Here is an 18,469-nt window from a genome sequence, read left to right on the forward strand (position 1 = left end):
AAAAAATTCTGGCTACGCCCCTGCCGCAATACTTAATTACTTTTAATAATGGTAATTAAGCTTTTTGCATAGTAATCTACATAGGCACGCTTTAAAAAGTGTCGTTTGATGTCCGTATTCTGGTGTTTTCAGGTACGCTCGTTACTTTAATTAGTCTTGGGATTCCTGAATTACTCATAGGTATTTGTTCTTTTATTCACTTTTACGCACTTTCTTGAACGGTAGAGGCGCAGTATGCCGCTTTTAGATTTTTGCTCCCGAAAGTGTTGTCGACGGCCGGCGGCGGGATGCTCACATTCCGCGACTAGTATGCCCGTTAAGCCTCTCGCTTTGAAAGGCACCGATTATCATTAAGACGCATGCACGCGCGCGTATGCTCCACTGCGAGCACTAGCGCGCGCAGAGCATTTTAGAGACCGCGTTCACATGACCCCCCTGTGAAACTCTAAAAGGCACTCATCTATATTCTTTTGGAGCAACGACGTGCCTATTTAAATGCACTGGGGAGCGAGGAGATCTAGCTGGGGATATTGCGCATGCGGAAAGCCTGGCACTATTTCACCGTCGTGCTCCGCCGACGACTGGCCGCCGATTCGGCACTCCGCATTGTTCGGGCACCTGTACGGCCATCAACGCTTCATTTCTTTTCGATTCGGTGATATTAAGGAATTTATTAGTCCATCACGGAACATCGCCTAGCCCGCTGGAATGATTCTGGAGTAGGGACTCGAATAGGCAGAAGGTTATCCAGGGACACAAATTTCGGCCTCTTCCTTAAAGAAGAATCTCCAAGGCTGTATGGACACGACTGGAAGAGAATCTTGGTAGCGACCACTGCATCATCCAGCTTGTATTCCTGCCGTATAAAAAGTTGAGCAGATCCGGAAAGACAAGGCCGGCTAACTGGAGAACATCTCGCGAGGATAATATGCAAGAACCCACCGAAAATATTCAATAGTTGCTCACCGAAGCAGTTGTGTTCGGTGGAAGAGTTCACCAGTACGGATCAACAGTGACTAATCGCGGACGGCGCGTGACGGAAAAGGGGCGCTCGGAAGGGCCATTAGGCCGTTCGCCTCTACCCGCGCCTTTGTAGCCGAACCCCGCGACCTTTTGTCGACCGCTCCTTTCGCGGCAGAGTCACCCGTACGGCGGAAGCGATCTCACGGAGACTGACAACGTAAACAATGTGTCGCCGTCGCGACGGTCCTCACTGAAGGAGCACCGACGTGGTTTTGCAGTAATTGCAACAGGCGGCGGCATCTTGTTGCAGACAAGGTTTGAGACGGCATAGTAAACTGGGCACGTTGGTGTGGTTCATTTTAGTGTACGTTGACTGTGTATGTGATTGATGGCGTTTTAGTTGGCTTGCCGCATAGTGAGGGCAGCAAAGCGTGGGAACGCGGAAGCGGAGACACGTCTCTGAGAGAAACAAAGTTCTCTGCTTCATTGGTGGAGTATCGGAAAGGGTTGGTCCCGTAAGGCGGTCTCAGACGAGACAGGGTGGATTTAAAGGAAGAAATAGGAGAGGAGACGAGAGAGCTTGGTGCTCGACGGAGAGATTGCGGAGGGGACAGAGGTCGTGCTTGGCGCCGACTCTGATCCAGGGACGAAGGACTTAGAGTTATTCTCTTAAGGGCTTGAACGCTTGGTGCGGGCCCAGCCCAGTTGTTGTCGCGAGAGCTGTTCAGTGGCCGCCCCGGCCTTTGTTTTGTCTAAAGTGTGTAAATAAACTCAAGTTTACCAGGATCTGAACAACCGAGCCTGTCCAGTCCTTCAACGTGTCGCCACGATCATCCGAACCATCGGGATCACCTCCATCGACCCAAATTTAACTGGCGCAGTCGACAGGATGACGTGGCGGCTTCCTGGAGGACAATGAGACATCCCACAGTCCTGTGTATACACACATAAACCTTAGCAAAGAGAGGTGGGGCGAAAAAAAAAAGGTACCTCGGAACGGCGCGTGCAAGTATGCAGCTCGAGAAGGCTGAACCTGCGACAACACCGAGTGCGGCAGTCAACTGAGCTGCAATCAAGATCGGCAGCGTCCTCTCCCCGGACATCGGCATCTCACCCGGAGCGGCTGGCGACTGCTTGGAGCGACGAGTACTGCGAGAGTCATTGCACGACCGGCCTGTGGTCCCAACCAAGGAGGCAGAGAGTGAACGGTGCGAATCCGTCCAAGTACATCAGAAAGCGGCTCCCATGATCTGCTGACTGAGGCCTCGACGAGGAGCCAGCGTGGCGACGCAGCTACCGACAGAAATCACAGGTGGGTCCCTGTTCTGTTTTCTCCGGGAGCACCATGACGACTAGGGTGACCAGAAGTCAGAGGGCAGATGGGACTAGTGAGAACCACGAGCTAGATCGTGATGAGGCATCTGTAGATACTGATAGTGCAGATGTGTGTGCTGTAGAAAGCGCCGATCCAGCTGTACAAGTTCGTGTAAAGGAGCTGGAAATAGAAGCGCTAAAGCTCCAAATCGAGCTGCAAAAATTGAAGCTCCAATCGCACGCGAGCAATGAAGTGGGGCGGAGCGACAGGTGCGGTTTGGCGCGGTATGCGGATCAGTTGCGAGCAGTTCTTCCGCCAATGCCGGTTTCCGATGAGCTGGTGCCGGCGTGGTTCCGGAGCGCTGAAAACATGCTGAGAAGCTGCGAGATTCCTGACGAGGTACAAGGCGCTATCATAGTGCCATTTTTGAATGAAAATAGCCGCACATTGGTGGCAAATCGAGCGGAGAACCGAGTACTTTCGTACCAGGAGGTTCGCGACCTCGTCCTGCATGAACTAAAGCTCACCGCTGAGGAATACAAACGCCGCCTTTATGCCTGCCGGAAAGGAGATGAGACGTGGGGACAGTTCGCCACTAGGCTCGAGGTTTTGCTTGATTATTATCTCCGTAGTAGAGAGGTCACTAATGTTCAGGAGCTGCGGGCATTGCTCATTTCTGACCGGGTCAAGCAGCTGATGCGCGAAGACATGCGCACATACGTGCTACAGCACGAGACGGCGGAATGGCTTAGACCGCATGACCTGGCGAAACTGGCGCAGAAATATGACGAGAGCACGTGTAATCGAAAGTCAGGTAAAACAGCCAACGGTAGTTCGAAGAATGGTGAAAGGGTCGATCGCCGCACGAAAGACAGGTTATCGCAGGGAAACGAAAGAACGGTTGTCCGATGCTATGCATGCGGCGAGAGCGGACACTATCGGTGGCAATGCTCGCAAACGACAATTCCACCCGCGGAACAGGGACAAGACCGTTTCCCTACGGAGAGACTCGCCGCGAGGGTAGCGTGTGAACCGGCAGTGGAGAGCATAATCCCCGAAAGGTGCTATGCCGGTGTGTCAAGATTAACATGGATCGACTTGATAAGTGCGGGGCGTAAGTTCACCGCGTGCTTAGATTCAGGATCAGACATAACAGTGATCAGGAAGGCGTTAGTTCCGGAAGGGGCAAAACTACAGGGAGTAGGCAAAGTGAGTTTGAGAGGGGCATTTGGGCAGGCTGTCCCCGTTGACCTGATGTACGTCCCTTTGGCACTGCATATCCCAGAGGGAGGCACTACTACGGAGCTTATGGAACTGTGCGCGGTTACCGAGAGACTCACGGAGGGAGTAGACGCCCTATTAACGCCAGACACGCTGGAAAAGCTTAAACAAACGCAAAGAGAAGAGCGGGAATTGGCGGTTCACATAGTGATAGCGGAGCAGAATGCTGCTGAGGAAGTCGATCGTGAATGTCAGATTGGTGTTCAGGAGACGCCGAAGCACCAGCCAGATTCAACGGGATCGCGAACAGGGTCTGCGACAGAAAGACACGTAACGGCGAAGGAAGCGGGTAATGAGATGTTGACAAAAGAGCAACGGGAGGACAGCTTCCTGCTATTGCCATGGGGGCAGACGCGTGAGGGTACACACGGAATGTTCACGGATGGGTTATTGTTCCACCGGGAACTCTTGAACGGGAGGCAGTGTAATCAACTTGTCTTACCTGAAACACGTCGCAGAGAAGTGCTGGAGCTCGCTCATGATGCACCTTGTGGTGGCCATTTCTCAGGAAAGAAAATGAAAGAGCGCGTTCGTAGTGCATTTTTTTGGCCAACAATGCCGGCGGACAACAAAAAGCCTTGTCAACCTTACCAGAAATTCGCGAGTAGAAAGGTGGCCGATCGAAGGCCAATCACTTAATAAGTGCGTCGATGCCTTGTCACGGTTGGACAGCGGGGATTGCTAATGGAAGCTGTGACTGGATGGGAGGCCGTTAATGTAAATATTGTTTTTGGCCAGTACTTTAACACGGACCCCGTTGTGAAATAAAAGTATGTTAGTTTTTTTTTTTTTTTCGATTAGCCAGACAGCAACAGCATTGTGCCTAAATGTTGACTATTTGTCATGGTGCTTCAAGGAATGTACAGTACAGGGTCCAACCTGCGAGTGACGTTCCAAACAGTGCGCGGGTGTGCCTGCTTGAGTGCATTTTGGTGTGTGTGCGTGTGGATGTAACACGCCCCCCCCCTCGTGCGATTATGCGTGACTTCATGCGTTGGACTGCACACAAACATTAGGGAAGGGGTGCATCCGGCATGACGCTCGGTAGTGATGTTGGGGAATCTTCTATAACGTGTTTAGTGTTTGTCTTTGTGCGATGTTATTTGCTTGCTTGCCTAAGTTGTGATGAAACGGGACCTCAATCTCGAAACGTTGTCAGTGCCCTTGAGCGTGAATACCCCCCCCCCCCGCCCCCGCATGGAATTTTGAAGTTGAATGTACAACAAGCGTACATACAACATTCTTGGGTTGGAAGGAGTTGTGTTCGGTGGAAGAGTTCACCAGTACGGATCAACAGTGACTAATCGCGGACGGCGCGTGACGGAAAAGGGGCGCTCGGAAGGGCCATTAGGCCGTTCGCCTCTACCCGCGCCTTTGTAGCCGAACCCCGCGACCTTTTGTCGACCGCTCCTTTCGCGGCAGAGTCACCCGTACGGCGGAAGCGATCTCACGGAGACTGACAACGTAAACAATGTGTCGCCGTCGCGACGGTCCTCACTGAAGGAGCACCGACGTGGTTTTGCAGTAATTGCAACAGGCGGCGGCATCTTGTTGCAGACAAGGTTTGAGACGGCATAGTAAACTGGGCACGTTGGTGTGGTTCATTTTAGTGTACGTTGACTGTGTATGTGATTGATGGCGTTTTAGTTGGCTTGCCGCATAGTGAGGGCAGCAAAGCGTGGGAACGCGGAAGCGGAGACACGTCTCTGAGAGAAACAAAGTTCTCTGCTTCATTGGTGGAGTATCGGAAAGGGTTGGTCCCGTAAGGCGGTCTCAGACGAGACAGGGTGGATTTAAAGGAAGAAATAGGAGAGGAGACGAGAGAGCTTGGTGCTCGACGGAGTGATTGCGGAGGGGACAGAGGTCGTGCTTGGCGCCGACTCTGATCCAGAGACGAAGGACTTAGAGATATTCTCTTAAGGGCTTGAACGCTTGGTGCGGGCCCAGCCCAGTTGTTGTCGCGAGTGCTGTTCAGTGGCCGCCCCGGCCTTTGTTTTGCCATCAAGTGTGTAAATAAACTCAAGTTTGCCGGGATCTGACAACCGGGCCTGTCCAGTCCTTCAACGTGTCGCCACGATCATCCGAACCATCGGGATCACTTCCATCGACCCAAATTTAACTGAAGCCGTCGTACCTTCGGGGAATCACCCTATTGAATATCACCTCGCTGGCGATAAGCAGGCAGTAGACTCTCACGTACTACCTATATTGGGTGACATAAGAGGAGCTTTTAGATGGTGAAAAAAGACTAAGCATAACTCTAAACTAAAGAAATGTGTCGCACAGAGAATAATCAAGCAGAAAAATATGGAGGCCGCCTCACTAGGCAAAACAGGTATGAGCCTGGGCGCCCAGCTTTAAGGCTCACTCTGCAAAAAGAAGTGACGTGAACAGCGCGTATACTACACAAGGACGAAGAACCGACAAGGACTAGCGCTGTCCTTCGTCCTTGTGTATTACACGCGCTGTTCACGTCACTATGGAATACCAACTAGCCCGGTCACACACCTTGCAAAAAAAGAACCTGGCATATACGGCGACCCTTCTGCGTACCACCAAAACAATGACCCAACAAAGACGTGACGACAACAAAATAGTACAATCTGATCCAGAACTGAGAAAGCACTTTTGGAAAGAATGAAGCGTAAACCTCTCGGAGAAAACGCCCCCACGGCCACCGATATCTGATCGCACAAAGGCGAAGAATATCCCATCCTTGGAAGGACTTGACGCTTCCAAGGGTGGGAATTGTCAAAGGCCTCCACGCAATCATCTAGGCATGCCCTTGCCAGACATGCCCATGCCTTTGGCAAGGGTTACTTGGAGTAAAAGTTCCACGCAGCCCTTGCCAAGTCAACATGTGACATATCACCAGGAAATGACAGGTGACTGAGAGGATTCTACAAAACATTCCTGAGAATGCCGAAAATGGCCGTCTTGGCTACATCAATAACTGCAACTGCTATGTCATCATGAGACGAAAACAGAAGCCTTTACAAATCTGCAAACTGTGGCCCATATTGCCTTACGTTCCGCGCCGGAAGCTCTTCGAGCATATGAATAATTATCGCCCGACCCCACACCTCGAAATGTAAAGACCCTTGCTTTATATATGGTTTGGCTTCCAGTAGTAGCTCGCAGTACAAGACGTACTGCCTGAAATGCTACAAAATGAGGCTACCTCAAATTCTACGAAAGGTTGTCGTTTATAGCAACAGCTGTAAAAAGCGCGTGATACAATGTGAAGCTACATGTAACCTTCCAGAATCTCTAATACAAATATGGCGGAATCCGGGCCTACCAATTTGAACAGATTTCCTCAAAGATCGCACAGCTGCGATGGGTACCAGAAACCTCCCTAACGCCAAATTCAAAATACCGAATAAAGACAGTCCATAGGGATCAGTCATTTCACCTACGCTGTTCGTGCTTGCCATGATTGAACTCCGTCCACAAACGACCAGCGTGAAACTTTCCGGTAAGATGCCGTCGACCGGATTGAGCAGTAACTCGCAAAATGCGGTCTCCAGTCGGCCACATAAACATTCAAGCTACTTGCAATGAAGGAAAGGACCCCTGTAAGACCACGAGTCCACTTCACCTGAGATTCCACATCCACACGTAATGTATTCGATATCCCAAATGTTAGCTGCGCTCGCTTTCTTCAACTAGAAATCAATAAGAACGGTTCTGGCGCAGCTACCCTTTGGAAGTTTGACAAGACCCTCAAACAGACCACCATTCTCACTTGAGGCAGTAAATTCAAAGACCAATGAACATCAAAATAATTCCAGCCCTCCGCAAAAGTGGTATTACTTATGACACCCCCATCCAGTCTCCAAGAAAAATGAAACTAAATGAAACTAATCCTCATCAGAAAAGCAATTAAGAGCGCGCTAGAATTTCATAATATGACCACGACACTGAAACATGGCATGCATTCAACCGAGGAAAAAATCGCCGAAGCGCACATGGTCATCCAGCTGGAACGCCTTCAGACGACTCAAAACAGACGTGGGAGTACTTCGTAAGCTGGCATAGAGTGATAATTTCACAGCAGAACTCGACACTAAAGAACTATTACGGGTGCTTTTCCGAGATCTTATCTTGTTCACTTCGTGTACCTCGCGGCACTCATGAAACATACCCCAAAAGCGAAGATAAACAAGAATTCGGGCGTTAAGAAAGCCATACTCAAAATACCGCGACACGAGATATAAAGCTGCGCCAAATGACCCAGGTAGCAGAGCGTATACCACCATACCTCTCAGGCATCCAGAAACGTTGCGTAAAGTGGCCATCTTCCTCGCTGTGTCTGCTCGAAAAGAAACAGTTATAGCCTTGAGTGGCTCACAGACAACGTTCTAAATTATGTAAAAGGGCGATCTCTGCCACCGCAGCCAAGGTTCTAAAATGTATAACAAGACGGCCACAACCTCCCGGCACCTACGTTGCAGGGACCCTAGACAGCGAATACATGGATGTAAATGATGCAGCACATGATGTCGCTCGAGAACGTTGCAGCCCGGTTTTTGAGACGAACGCGCTCCGCAGTGCGACAAGGGCGGATAATATTTACGTAAACTATACCACCATATTGCCACACTACTGATTCACCACAACTGTGAATAAGATTTAAAATTGAGCGAACAAGGAGCTCATTCCTGGAGCAGAATCCGGTGCATCATATTTCTATGTCCATAGAAATACGATGCACCGGATTCACCCTATAATATACCCATGACCATGCTGATCTTGTAATGCACCGGACACCCTCCAACACATCGTACTGTAGGGGCGACATCGCGAGGAACACGATCTAGACGAAGCTTTAGAACCTCTACAAGGTATCAAAGAAACCGGAGAGACAAGACAAACGGCACATAGCTAGAACGATCAGTGATGTCTACTGAACGATGCATGGGCCGCGGCTTTAGCCAACGGTTTCTGGACTGAGAGCGCCGGCTACATCAGCCCAAGAGAGAAAACTTTATTTATTCACACAACAAATGTTTATTCCGAATCCTCTGTCTAATGACTTCTGTCGTTTGAAATTGTGCAGCATCATTACAATATTCTCTTGGGTGGATTTAGCGCGACACAGACAAATTCAGTATAAAATGTAGACATCATTCTATATGCAAATAGAGGACTCATTTTCCAAGCGTTACCAATATCATTCCCGTCATGTGGATCACTGACATTTTTGAGAAGTCCTTATGCACGTAGCAGAAAGTACGATTTATTGTTCACTCATGCGCACAGAATCAGCATAATTGCGAAAATACATCATATGCGCTAATATACACATGTAACACAAACTGCACACAGTATGTGCACTATAGACAGACAGATGTGAGACATTTCAACAGCGTCGTCAACATTACAAAGTGAAGCCACCAAAGGAAGACTTTACCGAAATAGGTTTTGTCATTATTAAAACGGAAGCGTCCGCTTAGCCTATTATTCATCATCAGCCTGTCTATGTCCACTGCAGGACAAAGGCCTCTCCCATGTTCCGCCAATCAACCCGGTCCTGTGCTTTCTGCTGCCACGTTATACCTACAAATCGACAAAAGAATGCAAATTGACAGTGTACAAGACATTGGTCAGGCCTATACTCGAATATGCGTCGGTTGTTTGGTCACCTCACCACAAACATGACATAGCTATGTTAGAATCGGTTCAAAAAAAAAAAAACAATAAGGTTTATTTTTCGTCGCTATGACCGGCGGTTCTCGCCTAGTTCGCATGCGCATGTTTTATCGCTGCAGCCTCTCGAACATCGGCGCACTTGCGATCGAATCATCCTCCTGCATAAGATAGTTCACACCGGCTTGAGTGTTCTAGCACCCATTTCTTTTGTTGCAGCTTCTGCACGCCGTACGCGACGATTCAATCCCCTAAATATTGCGCCCTTTAGAGCTAGTCTTGATTGTTTTAAGTTTACCTTTTTTCCGCGGACCGTGGATCTATGGAATGAGCTTGATGGGTCTCTGCGCAGACTCGATGCTCAGCAATTTGAAAAAGAGTTGCGAAATCACGTATTTTGTTAAATTGTATTTTTTGTCATTGTGTTGAACATCTGTATCCACTCCTGCTATGTCTCAATAACTGAGACAGCAGTATTTGTAAGTAAAAAATAATAATCTCTATTAGGATGAAATGTTATGGCTCTAATTGTATGACATCGATGATAGAACGCACTTCCGTAACATTTGGTGTGAGAAGTTGAACAATGAAGATCTACCGATCAGATTCTCAAACTTCACTGCAGATGATTCTCTGGAAATACACATAACACGTAATGCTGTTGGCTTGTCGTGCTTTGTTCATCGATATCATTTGCCTCGGGTTTGAGAAGGGCTGGATTGCCTATTTCGTTTTGACATTCTAAAAAGACAGGGCGTGCAAACACGGCCACAAGAAAGAAGTCAGGACACCACAAACGCCGACTAACAACTGAAGAGACGCACAACAGCGGAACGGAAAGAAGGCATGAAAACTTACCTGCGCAGGCCCATGCAGCAGGCGAACCTATCAATACGGCATGCTTGGGGGTCTACGTGGAAGATAACTGTTAAGGCATTTGTTTCATCTTTATGCAAGTTAATCGACGGTTGACTCACGCATGCGCTACCACTGTTCTCGATATGCCATGCTTCAATCAGGCGCGTTTCTTCATTTCTATGTCGGTACAACACTGCGCATTCATCGAATTTTGGCGTGCACTTACAATCTCGACAAAGTAAAGATAGATGAAAAGGTGAGCCTCCTGTTAGCGATCTCTGATGTTCAAACAATCTCTGGTTAATGCATCGACTCGTCTGTACTACGCAGAAGCGGCCGCAGCTGAAAGGGACCTTATACACCACAGTTGTACGGTAACCAGTGAATTTTTTTTAGTGTTCTGGGAAAGAAATAATGGTCCGCTTCTTGTCTTTTACCCGCTGATTCTTTCTCTGCACAGCGGCACAAATCTTACCTAGCTTATTGGCAGCCGTCAAAATAACATTAACGCCGTATCTACTTCCTACTTCCTTCAGCCTGTGAGATACGCAATAAATGTACGGTATACCTACGACACTGCAGCGATGGCGTAGTGGTAGAGCATCAGCTTCGCATGCAAGAGGTCCGTGGTTCGAATCCCGGTGCCGGACAATTCCCAACCGGATTAAAAAAAAAAAAAATCCGCGTGATGATGGAATTGTGTAAAAAGGCCTGGGGTGCAGCCTCACTGGCGACCACAGCCAGCAATGCACTCCCTCACCAGAGCAGGATTGGCCACCCTGGTGTAGTACTTGGCCCCTACCTCCCACATGAATACACCAATTAACCCTCGGCCCTCAGTCCCCAGCGGCTGCGAAGCAACTGACCAAGGCGGCGGTCAGACCTGCGACGCAGCAGAGGGTGCTAAGAATCTCTGGGTACGGACAGGCCGCCATTGGAATCTGAATTTGGCTACGTATAACGCTAGAACTTTATCTAGTGAGGCGAGTCTAGCTGTACTATTCGAGGAATTGGAGGGTGTTAAATGGGATGTAATAGGGCTCAGTGAGGTTAGGAGGCCACAGGAGGCTTATACAGTGCTGAAGAACGGACACGTCCTATGCTATCGTGGCTTAGCTGACAGAAGAGAACTAGGAGTGGGGTTCCTTATTCATAAAGATATAGCTGGCAATATAGAGGAATACTATAGCATTAATGAGAGGGTGATATGTATCGTAATTAAGTTTAATAAGAGGTACAAGATGAAGGTGGTACAGGCCTACGCGCCTACATCCAGCCATGATGATCAAATGGTTGAACGCTTCTACGAAGACGTAGAATCAGCAATGAGTAAGGTAAAGACACAGTATACTGTACTGATGGGCGACTTTAATGCAAAGGTAGGCAAGAAGCAGGCTGGAGATCATGCAGTTGGGGAATATGGCATCGGCTCTAGAAACGCCAGAGGGGAGTTACTAGTAGAGTTTGCAGAACGCAATAATTTACGCATCTTGAATACCTTCTACAGAAAACGGGCTACTCGTAAGTGGACGTGGAGGAGTCCTAATGGCGAAACTAAAAATGAAATAGACTTCATAATGTGCGGCCATCCGGGCATTGTACAGGATGTGGAAGTAGTTAACAAGATCCGATGCAGTGACCATAGAATGGTAAGATCTAGAATTCAACTTGACGTGAGGAAGGAACGGCAGAAACTGATACGCAGGAAGCCGATTAATGAACTAGCTCTGAGAGGGAAAGTTGAGGAATTCAGAGTTTCACTTCAGAATAGGTACGCGGCTTTAACCGAGGAAAACGACCTTAGCGTTGACGCAATGAATGATAATCTGACTAGTATCATCAAGGAGTGTGCAGTGGAAGTCGGGGGTACAGTTGTTAGACAGGACACTGATAAGCTATCCCAAGAGACGAAAAACCTCATTAAGAAACGTCAAGCTATGAAAGCCTCAACTGCAACAGACAAAATAGAGCTGGCGGAGCTTTCGAAGTTAATCAATAGGCGTAAAGTAGCCGACATAAGAAAGTATAATATGGAGAGAATTGAGCAGGCTCTAAAGAACGGAAGAAGCCTCAAAGCTATGAAGACAAAACTGTGCATAGGCAAAAATCAGATGTATGCATTAAGGGATAAGGAAGGCAAGGTCACAAACAATATGGATAGAATAGTTGAGGTAGCGGAAGAGTTCTACAGAGATCTGTACAGCAGCCGAGCCATTCAGGATGATAACGTAAGAAGGAGTAATAGCGCAGAAGAATGTGACATCCCACCAGTATTGACAGGAGAAGTAAAGAAAGCCCTAAAGGGAATGCAAAGAGGCAAAGCAGCTGGTGAGGATCAGGTAACATCAGACCTGTTGAAAGACGGTGGAGAGATTATGTTAGAGAAACTGGCCACCCTGTATACGAAGTGCCTCTCGACGGGGAGGATACCAGAATCTTGGAAGAATGCCAACATCATCTTGATCCATAAGAAAGGGGACGTCAAAGACCTGAAAAATTACAGGCCCATAAGCTTACTGTCGGTTGTCTACAAGCTATTTACAAAAGTAATTGCAAACAGAATTAATACGACATTGGAGTTCAATCAACCAAGGGACCAGGCAGGATTTCGTACAGGATTCTCAACAATAGACCATATTCATACTATCAATCAGGTGATAGAGAAATGCGCGGAATACAACCAACCCCTATACATAGCCTTCATAGATTACGAGAAGGCATTTGATTCGGTGGAGACATCAGCAGTCATGCAGGCACTGCGGAATCAAGGCATCGACGAAGCCTATATAAACATATTGGAAGAAATCTACAGCGGATCCACAGCCACTATAGTCCTCCACAAAGAAAGCGACAGAATCCCAATAAAGAAGGGCGTACGGCAGGGAGACACGATCTCTCCAATGTTATTCACCGCGTGTTTACAGGAGGTTTTCAGGGCCCTAGATTGGGAAGAGCTAGGGATAAGAGTTAATGGAGAGTATCTCAATAACCTACGATTCGCTGATGACATTGCATTGATGAGTAACGCGGGAGACGAATTGCAGCTCATGATTACTGAACTGGATACGGAAAGTAGAAGAGTAGGTCTGAAAATTAATATGCATAAAACTAAAGTAATGTGGAACAATCTTGGTAGAGAACAGCGCTTTGTGATAGGTGGCGAGACACTGGAAGTTGTAAAGGAGTACGTCTACTTAGGACAGGTAGTAACCGCGGAGCCGAACCATGAGAGTGAAATAACTAGAAGAATAAGGATGGGTTGGGGCTTATTCGGCAAGCATTATCAAATCATGAATGGTAATCTACCACTATCCCTCAAGAGGAAGGTATATAACAGCTGCATCTTACCGGTACTTACCTACGGAGCAGAAACCTGGAGACTTACAAAGAGGGTTCAACTTAAATTGAGGACGACGCAGCGAGCGATGGAAAGGAAAATGATAGGTGTAACCTTAAGAGACAGGAAGAGAGCAGAGTGGGTCAGGGAACAAACGGGGGTTAATGACATCATAGTTGAAATCAAGAAGAAGAAATGGATATGGGCCGGGCACGTAGCACGCCGGCAGGATAACCGGTGGTCATTAAGGGTAACTGACTGGATTCCAAGAGATGGCAAACGCGTGAGGGGGAGACAGAAAATTAGGTGGGTAGATGAGATTAAGAAGTTTGCAGGTATTACGTGGCAGCAGAAAGCACAGGACCGGGTTGATTGGCGGAACATGGGAGAGGCCTTTGCCCTGCAGTGGGCGTAGACAGGCTGATGATGATGATGATACCTACGACACGTTTCTTCCTATCGCTTGCTACAACCATGCTCGGAGTTAACATAGTGGACTTCTTTAAACGTTCAGCGACAGAGGCCACTGCATCACGAGGATACCCTATCGTATTGACAGGTTCTCCGCGACGCTGTGATCGAGAACCAGACAGCGGAGATGTACGCGGAGGTCTGCAAGCCCAAAGTGCTGGGCACTCAGTGCCTCGATGAGGTGTCACGAAAGAACTGTTCCGAGCTCGACCACTTCGTCGTCTTCTCCTCTTTCTCTTGTGGTCGTGGTCAAGTTGGTCACACGAACTACGGCTTTGCCAACTCCGTCATGGAACGTCTGTGCGAGCGACGGGTCGCCGACGGACTTCCCGGTGAGTTAAGCTATTTGTGTTCAAAATGTGCCCGTCGCAGTAGCATTCCTGTTGTCTCAGATAAAATGAGATAATCTACGCATCAGTATTTAGGTACTTCGTCAACTAGAATGGTTGAAACTCTGGTTCCTCTCAGACAGGAATGCCTGGTGTAATACAACAACGGCGGAATATAAAGTACAATACAGTACCAGCATTGTAAATGAGCTCCAAACAATTACGGAAATAACGCAGCCGTTACTGACTACCTACTAAGTACTTTACTGGTACAGTTGAAAGGAATTGCTTGCAATCATAACGTCGTACCAGTAGAAACAAATCAAGAAACTTGAGGTTAACAGAGAAAGCCACAGAAATGTGGTTGCTTCCAGCAGTGCAGCAAATAATTTTCGCAGGAGAATTTTTTGTTCAGTGTGTATTAGTGGAGCAGGGTTATCTTCGAAAGTACACCAAACTATTCATGTAATACTGACTAAACTAAAGCAAGAAGAATAACTAGGGACAGATTTCCCAGTTTAATATTTCGCGGCTTACTAAAACAATTACGTTCCATTACGGCTATTGAAAGAGGTGTACTTCATTCACTTGTAACAGGGGATGTCTTCAGAGCCATGTTGAGAAACGTAGATGAACTTCACTGCATGATTTCGCAGTTTCTTCATATAGTAAAACAGTGTAACCAAAATTGAAATAGGCGTATTTCACACACCTGTACAATGACTTTTATTTATTTGTTCATGTACCTCACAGGCTCCAGAAAGAGTATTGCGCTATTAGGGTAGGTAGCGACAAAAACAATAAAAGGAAAAGTAATAATAAAAACCGTGGTTGATTCCTCCGTCATAGGAATCGGGATAGCACGAAAGCAAAAGATGTCCTTACAGAAACGGTTGAATGTTTACTGTACACTGATATAAGAGAGCTTGCTCAATGTCTATTGGTGTTTGGCAGCCGTAGCACCGTTTAACGTGGATGCACCTAAGTTGACGCTTGGTGGCACACCTCAATCCCGCCGAATAACGTCCATGACGAACGAGTCAACAAACCTTTGAAGTAGCTGTAGTAGTTAAGGGTGAGAGCGCAATCAGAGAAGGCGGTGTGACAGCCAGAAGAGCGTCGACTAAGGCGCATTTCGTTGCCATTCCGCGGCATGCTACAGAGTAACGAGAACACCATGGCCGGAATAGACGGAAACGCAACGGGCGTCGTTTCTGAACTCTAGCCCGGCCGCGAATTTAGGGGCGAAGCTCCTTAAGGCGGCACCCGTTCGTCCCTCGTAGTCGTAGTCGTAGTAGTCGTAGTGCGTAACAAGTCTTACGCTTCGACCTCCAAGGTGGTGCCGGTGGGAGATTTTTCCTGTGCGTTGTTGAACAATAAAAAATTCGCAGCATGCGCGTTAACTAAAAGCCGAATTCTTCTGTCTCTCATTCCCCATTAGCAGCCATTGGCATGTTTCAGTAGGAAAGGTTAGTAGAAGTAGAAGTGTAAGTGTTAGCTAAAAGCCGACTTCCTCTGTCTCTCATTCCCATTAGTAGCCATTGTTTACCTCCAAGGTAGTGCCTGGTGAGATTTCTCCTGTGCGTGATTAAACAATAAAAATTTTGTTCAAAACGCCGTTGATTGATGAAATAAACCAACGAAAGACGCCAGATGTTTTGTAAAAGCAAAACGAAAGAACGCGAGATGTTTCTAAAGCAAAACGAAAAGACGCCAGCTGCTTAACGAAAGACGCCAGATGTTTTCTAAAGCAATGGTTTTCTAAACAATGACAATTCACAGCGTACATGTAAAATTAAAGTGAGCTGCAAGTCGTCATAACTCATCGAACCTTTAGTATAAACGCGCCCGATCTCACGTCGGTGATGATGTACTGGGCAGAATTCACGGAAGATTCATGGTTTACCGATGAACCTCCGCAGTTTCGCCCACTTATCATCATTCACTCCGTGGATATGCTGTGATTTTTTTGGGGGCGAGCGTAAGCGGAGAACGCGGAGTTCAGAGGCAAGTGCGTCGCAGAGCTATTTATATGAATGGATGCTATGAGCGAGGCCGAGGCATGGGCTACGTCGCCACCTCGCGGCGTGTTAAGGCGTTGACAAAATTGCGCTTCTGCTACTGGAACACGCTGAATAGGACGGACGCGTAGCAATGGTGCGTTGCAAGAGCTAATCGCGAAGGCCACGGTCATGATGCATAACTTCACTTTACCACTCCCGAACGGCGACACCACCCCGTTATGATGAAAAACTTTAAGCGCAAATAAACTAAGTAGGACTAAGTTTATTTGCGCTCAAAGGTTTATATCATAATCCGATACCAACTAGCCCGCCGAGCTATCCTGACACCACCCCGCTAGGATAACCCCGCCGACCAGAAGCGCTCTGTGAGATATACAGGGCGCCCTTATAAAGCCACACGAGTGTGTGACGGTGGCGCAATAGATATCACGCACGGTATCTATTGTCGGGAACGTAGAGGTCGTGGGCTCGGCTTCCGTTGACGGTAATTTTCAAGTTTTTATTTGCCATGTGATCGAGTACATTTTTTCGACATTATTTCCGCGACGGCAATACGTCACTGAAGTCTTGGTGGACCCCGCAATAAAACACTTTCATGTTAAAGGAAAATAAAAAAAAGTCACAGTTTCGCCACAAGGGCGAAGCAATTGATGGGATAGCAAGAAAAGCGCCCCCCCCCCCCCCCCCCCCAGCACCAACTACCGCGCGAGCAGACAGCGGAAAGGCAAGGTTCTCTCTGGGCAAATATTAGAAGAAGCGAGCGAGCTGGCCGACGACTCTTAAATGCACCCGTTGCGCTCCTCGCGCAATCTCGCTGGTAATGAAGAAACGCTTATAAGCGCCTGCCGTCTCGGAGTCCGGCCAGCGGTAAAGGGTGTGTATATAACGCTCGCCTGCAGGATCTGCGTTTTGTGTTCGTGGCGTAGTGATTAGCGCCACGCGCTGCGGAGCGAAAGGTCCCTGCTTCGATTCTGCGCTTCGGAAGCATTTTTCTGAAGTATTTTATTGGGGGCTTATTTAAATAAATAAATATATGTATATATATATATATATATATACATATATATATATATATATATATATATATATATATATATATATATATATATATATATATATATATATATATATATATATATACATATACTTATACATATACGGTGCATGACGGCGGCGGCGACGGGGACGGACAAAAACCAGCCGAGACTGTCCATATAATTGCTATCGCAATAAAAAGATAAATTTCAACATGAGACTCAAACAACAAAGAGCGGCAAATGAATAAGACAAATAAACTTGATATGCCCTTATTGGCTTCTCAGTATACATAATGTAACAAATAGCACAAATGCTCAGGTAAAAATGCATCAAGTCGAAAACAACGTGAAATGAGTAGGAACTGCAGAAGAGTGATTCGCCTGCCTTTGGGTGATGTCGGTGTTCACGGGCAGGTATGTGCTTCCATCCCAAGTATGTAGCCTGCTCGGTGTCCATGGCGGGAAAGGGAACCTTCATGTGTGGTGTAGTGGTGTTACCTGCCCCATTCCTTACCCTTTTTTTCTTTCCCTCCTCATCATTCTCACATCACTCCTCCTTACCTTGAATTGCCTTTCCCGTGCAATTGCTGTACTGTAGCATACAAGGCTATGCTATGCTTTACCCTAACTCCTTCTTTATCTTCTACTCATATTCACTTCCCCTACTCAACCCTTTGCTATCCATACATGGCTATGCAATGATTTACCCTCCACCTCCTCCTTCCCCTCCTCTTCACCTCACTTCCCTTTGCCACCCTTCACTCTACCATATTACACATGGTGATGCTGTACTACACATGGTTCTGCAATGCTTCACCCTCTCCCCTCCTCCTTTCCCTCTTACTTACGGTCACATCACTCATCAGCCTCACTTCTCATTCCCGCCACCTTGCTGTAATATGCAATACAGGGACATGCGATACATTGCTTTTCCTGCGTGGCAACAGGCGATAACATGAGATGACAGAAAAGAGCAGACATGATGCATGAGACGACAGCCTGCGCCCCTAAAGTATTCCGCACGTAATACTGACAATAAAGATGTGAATTGCGAAACTAAGACAAAGGCTGGTTGATAGCTAAGAGCGCCTTATATTGCAGTGATATTTGTGTAAATGTTACCGGGTTGTCAATGTACCAGCCATGCAATGAGGAAGATAATTCCAAATCACAATGTCACGCGGCAAAAGAGAGCAGTTGAA

The 18,469-nt window shown here is 47.4% G+C and overlaps 1 protein-coding gene across 1 annotated transcript in view; it reads left to right on the top strand.

Moving 5' to 3' along the window:
- Positions 1–18,469, top strand: part of LOC119398657 (fatty acid synthase-like) — a 144,935-nt gene that overhangs the window by 117,287 nt on the left and 9,179 nt on the right. Inside the window, exon 23 of the mRNA XM_049417380.1 lies at positions 13,966–14,209. Within this exon, the coding sequence (XP_049273337.1) occupies positions 13,966–14,209 (244 nt within the window). The remainder of the gene's footprint in view (positions 1–13,965; positions 14,210–18,469) is intronic.

The sequence above is a fragment of the Rhipicephalus sanguineus genome, chromosome 7, assembly GCF_013339695.2.
Source record: "Rhipicephalus sanguineus isolate Rsan-2018 chromosome 7, BIME_Rsan_1.4, whole genome shotgun sequence".
Classification (NCBI taxonomy): domain Eukaryota; kingdom Metazoa; phylum Arthropoda; class Arachnida; order Ixodida; family Ixodidae; genus Rhipicephalus; species Rhipicephalus sanguineus.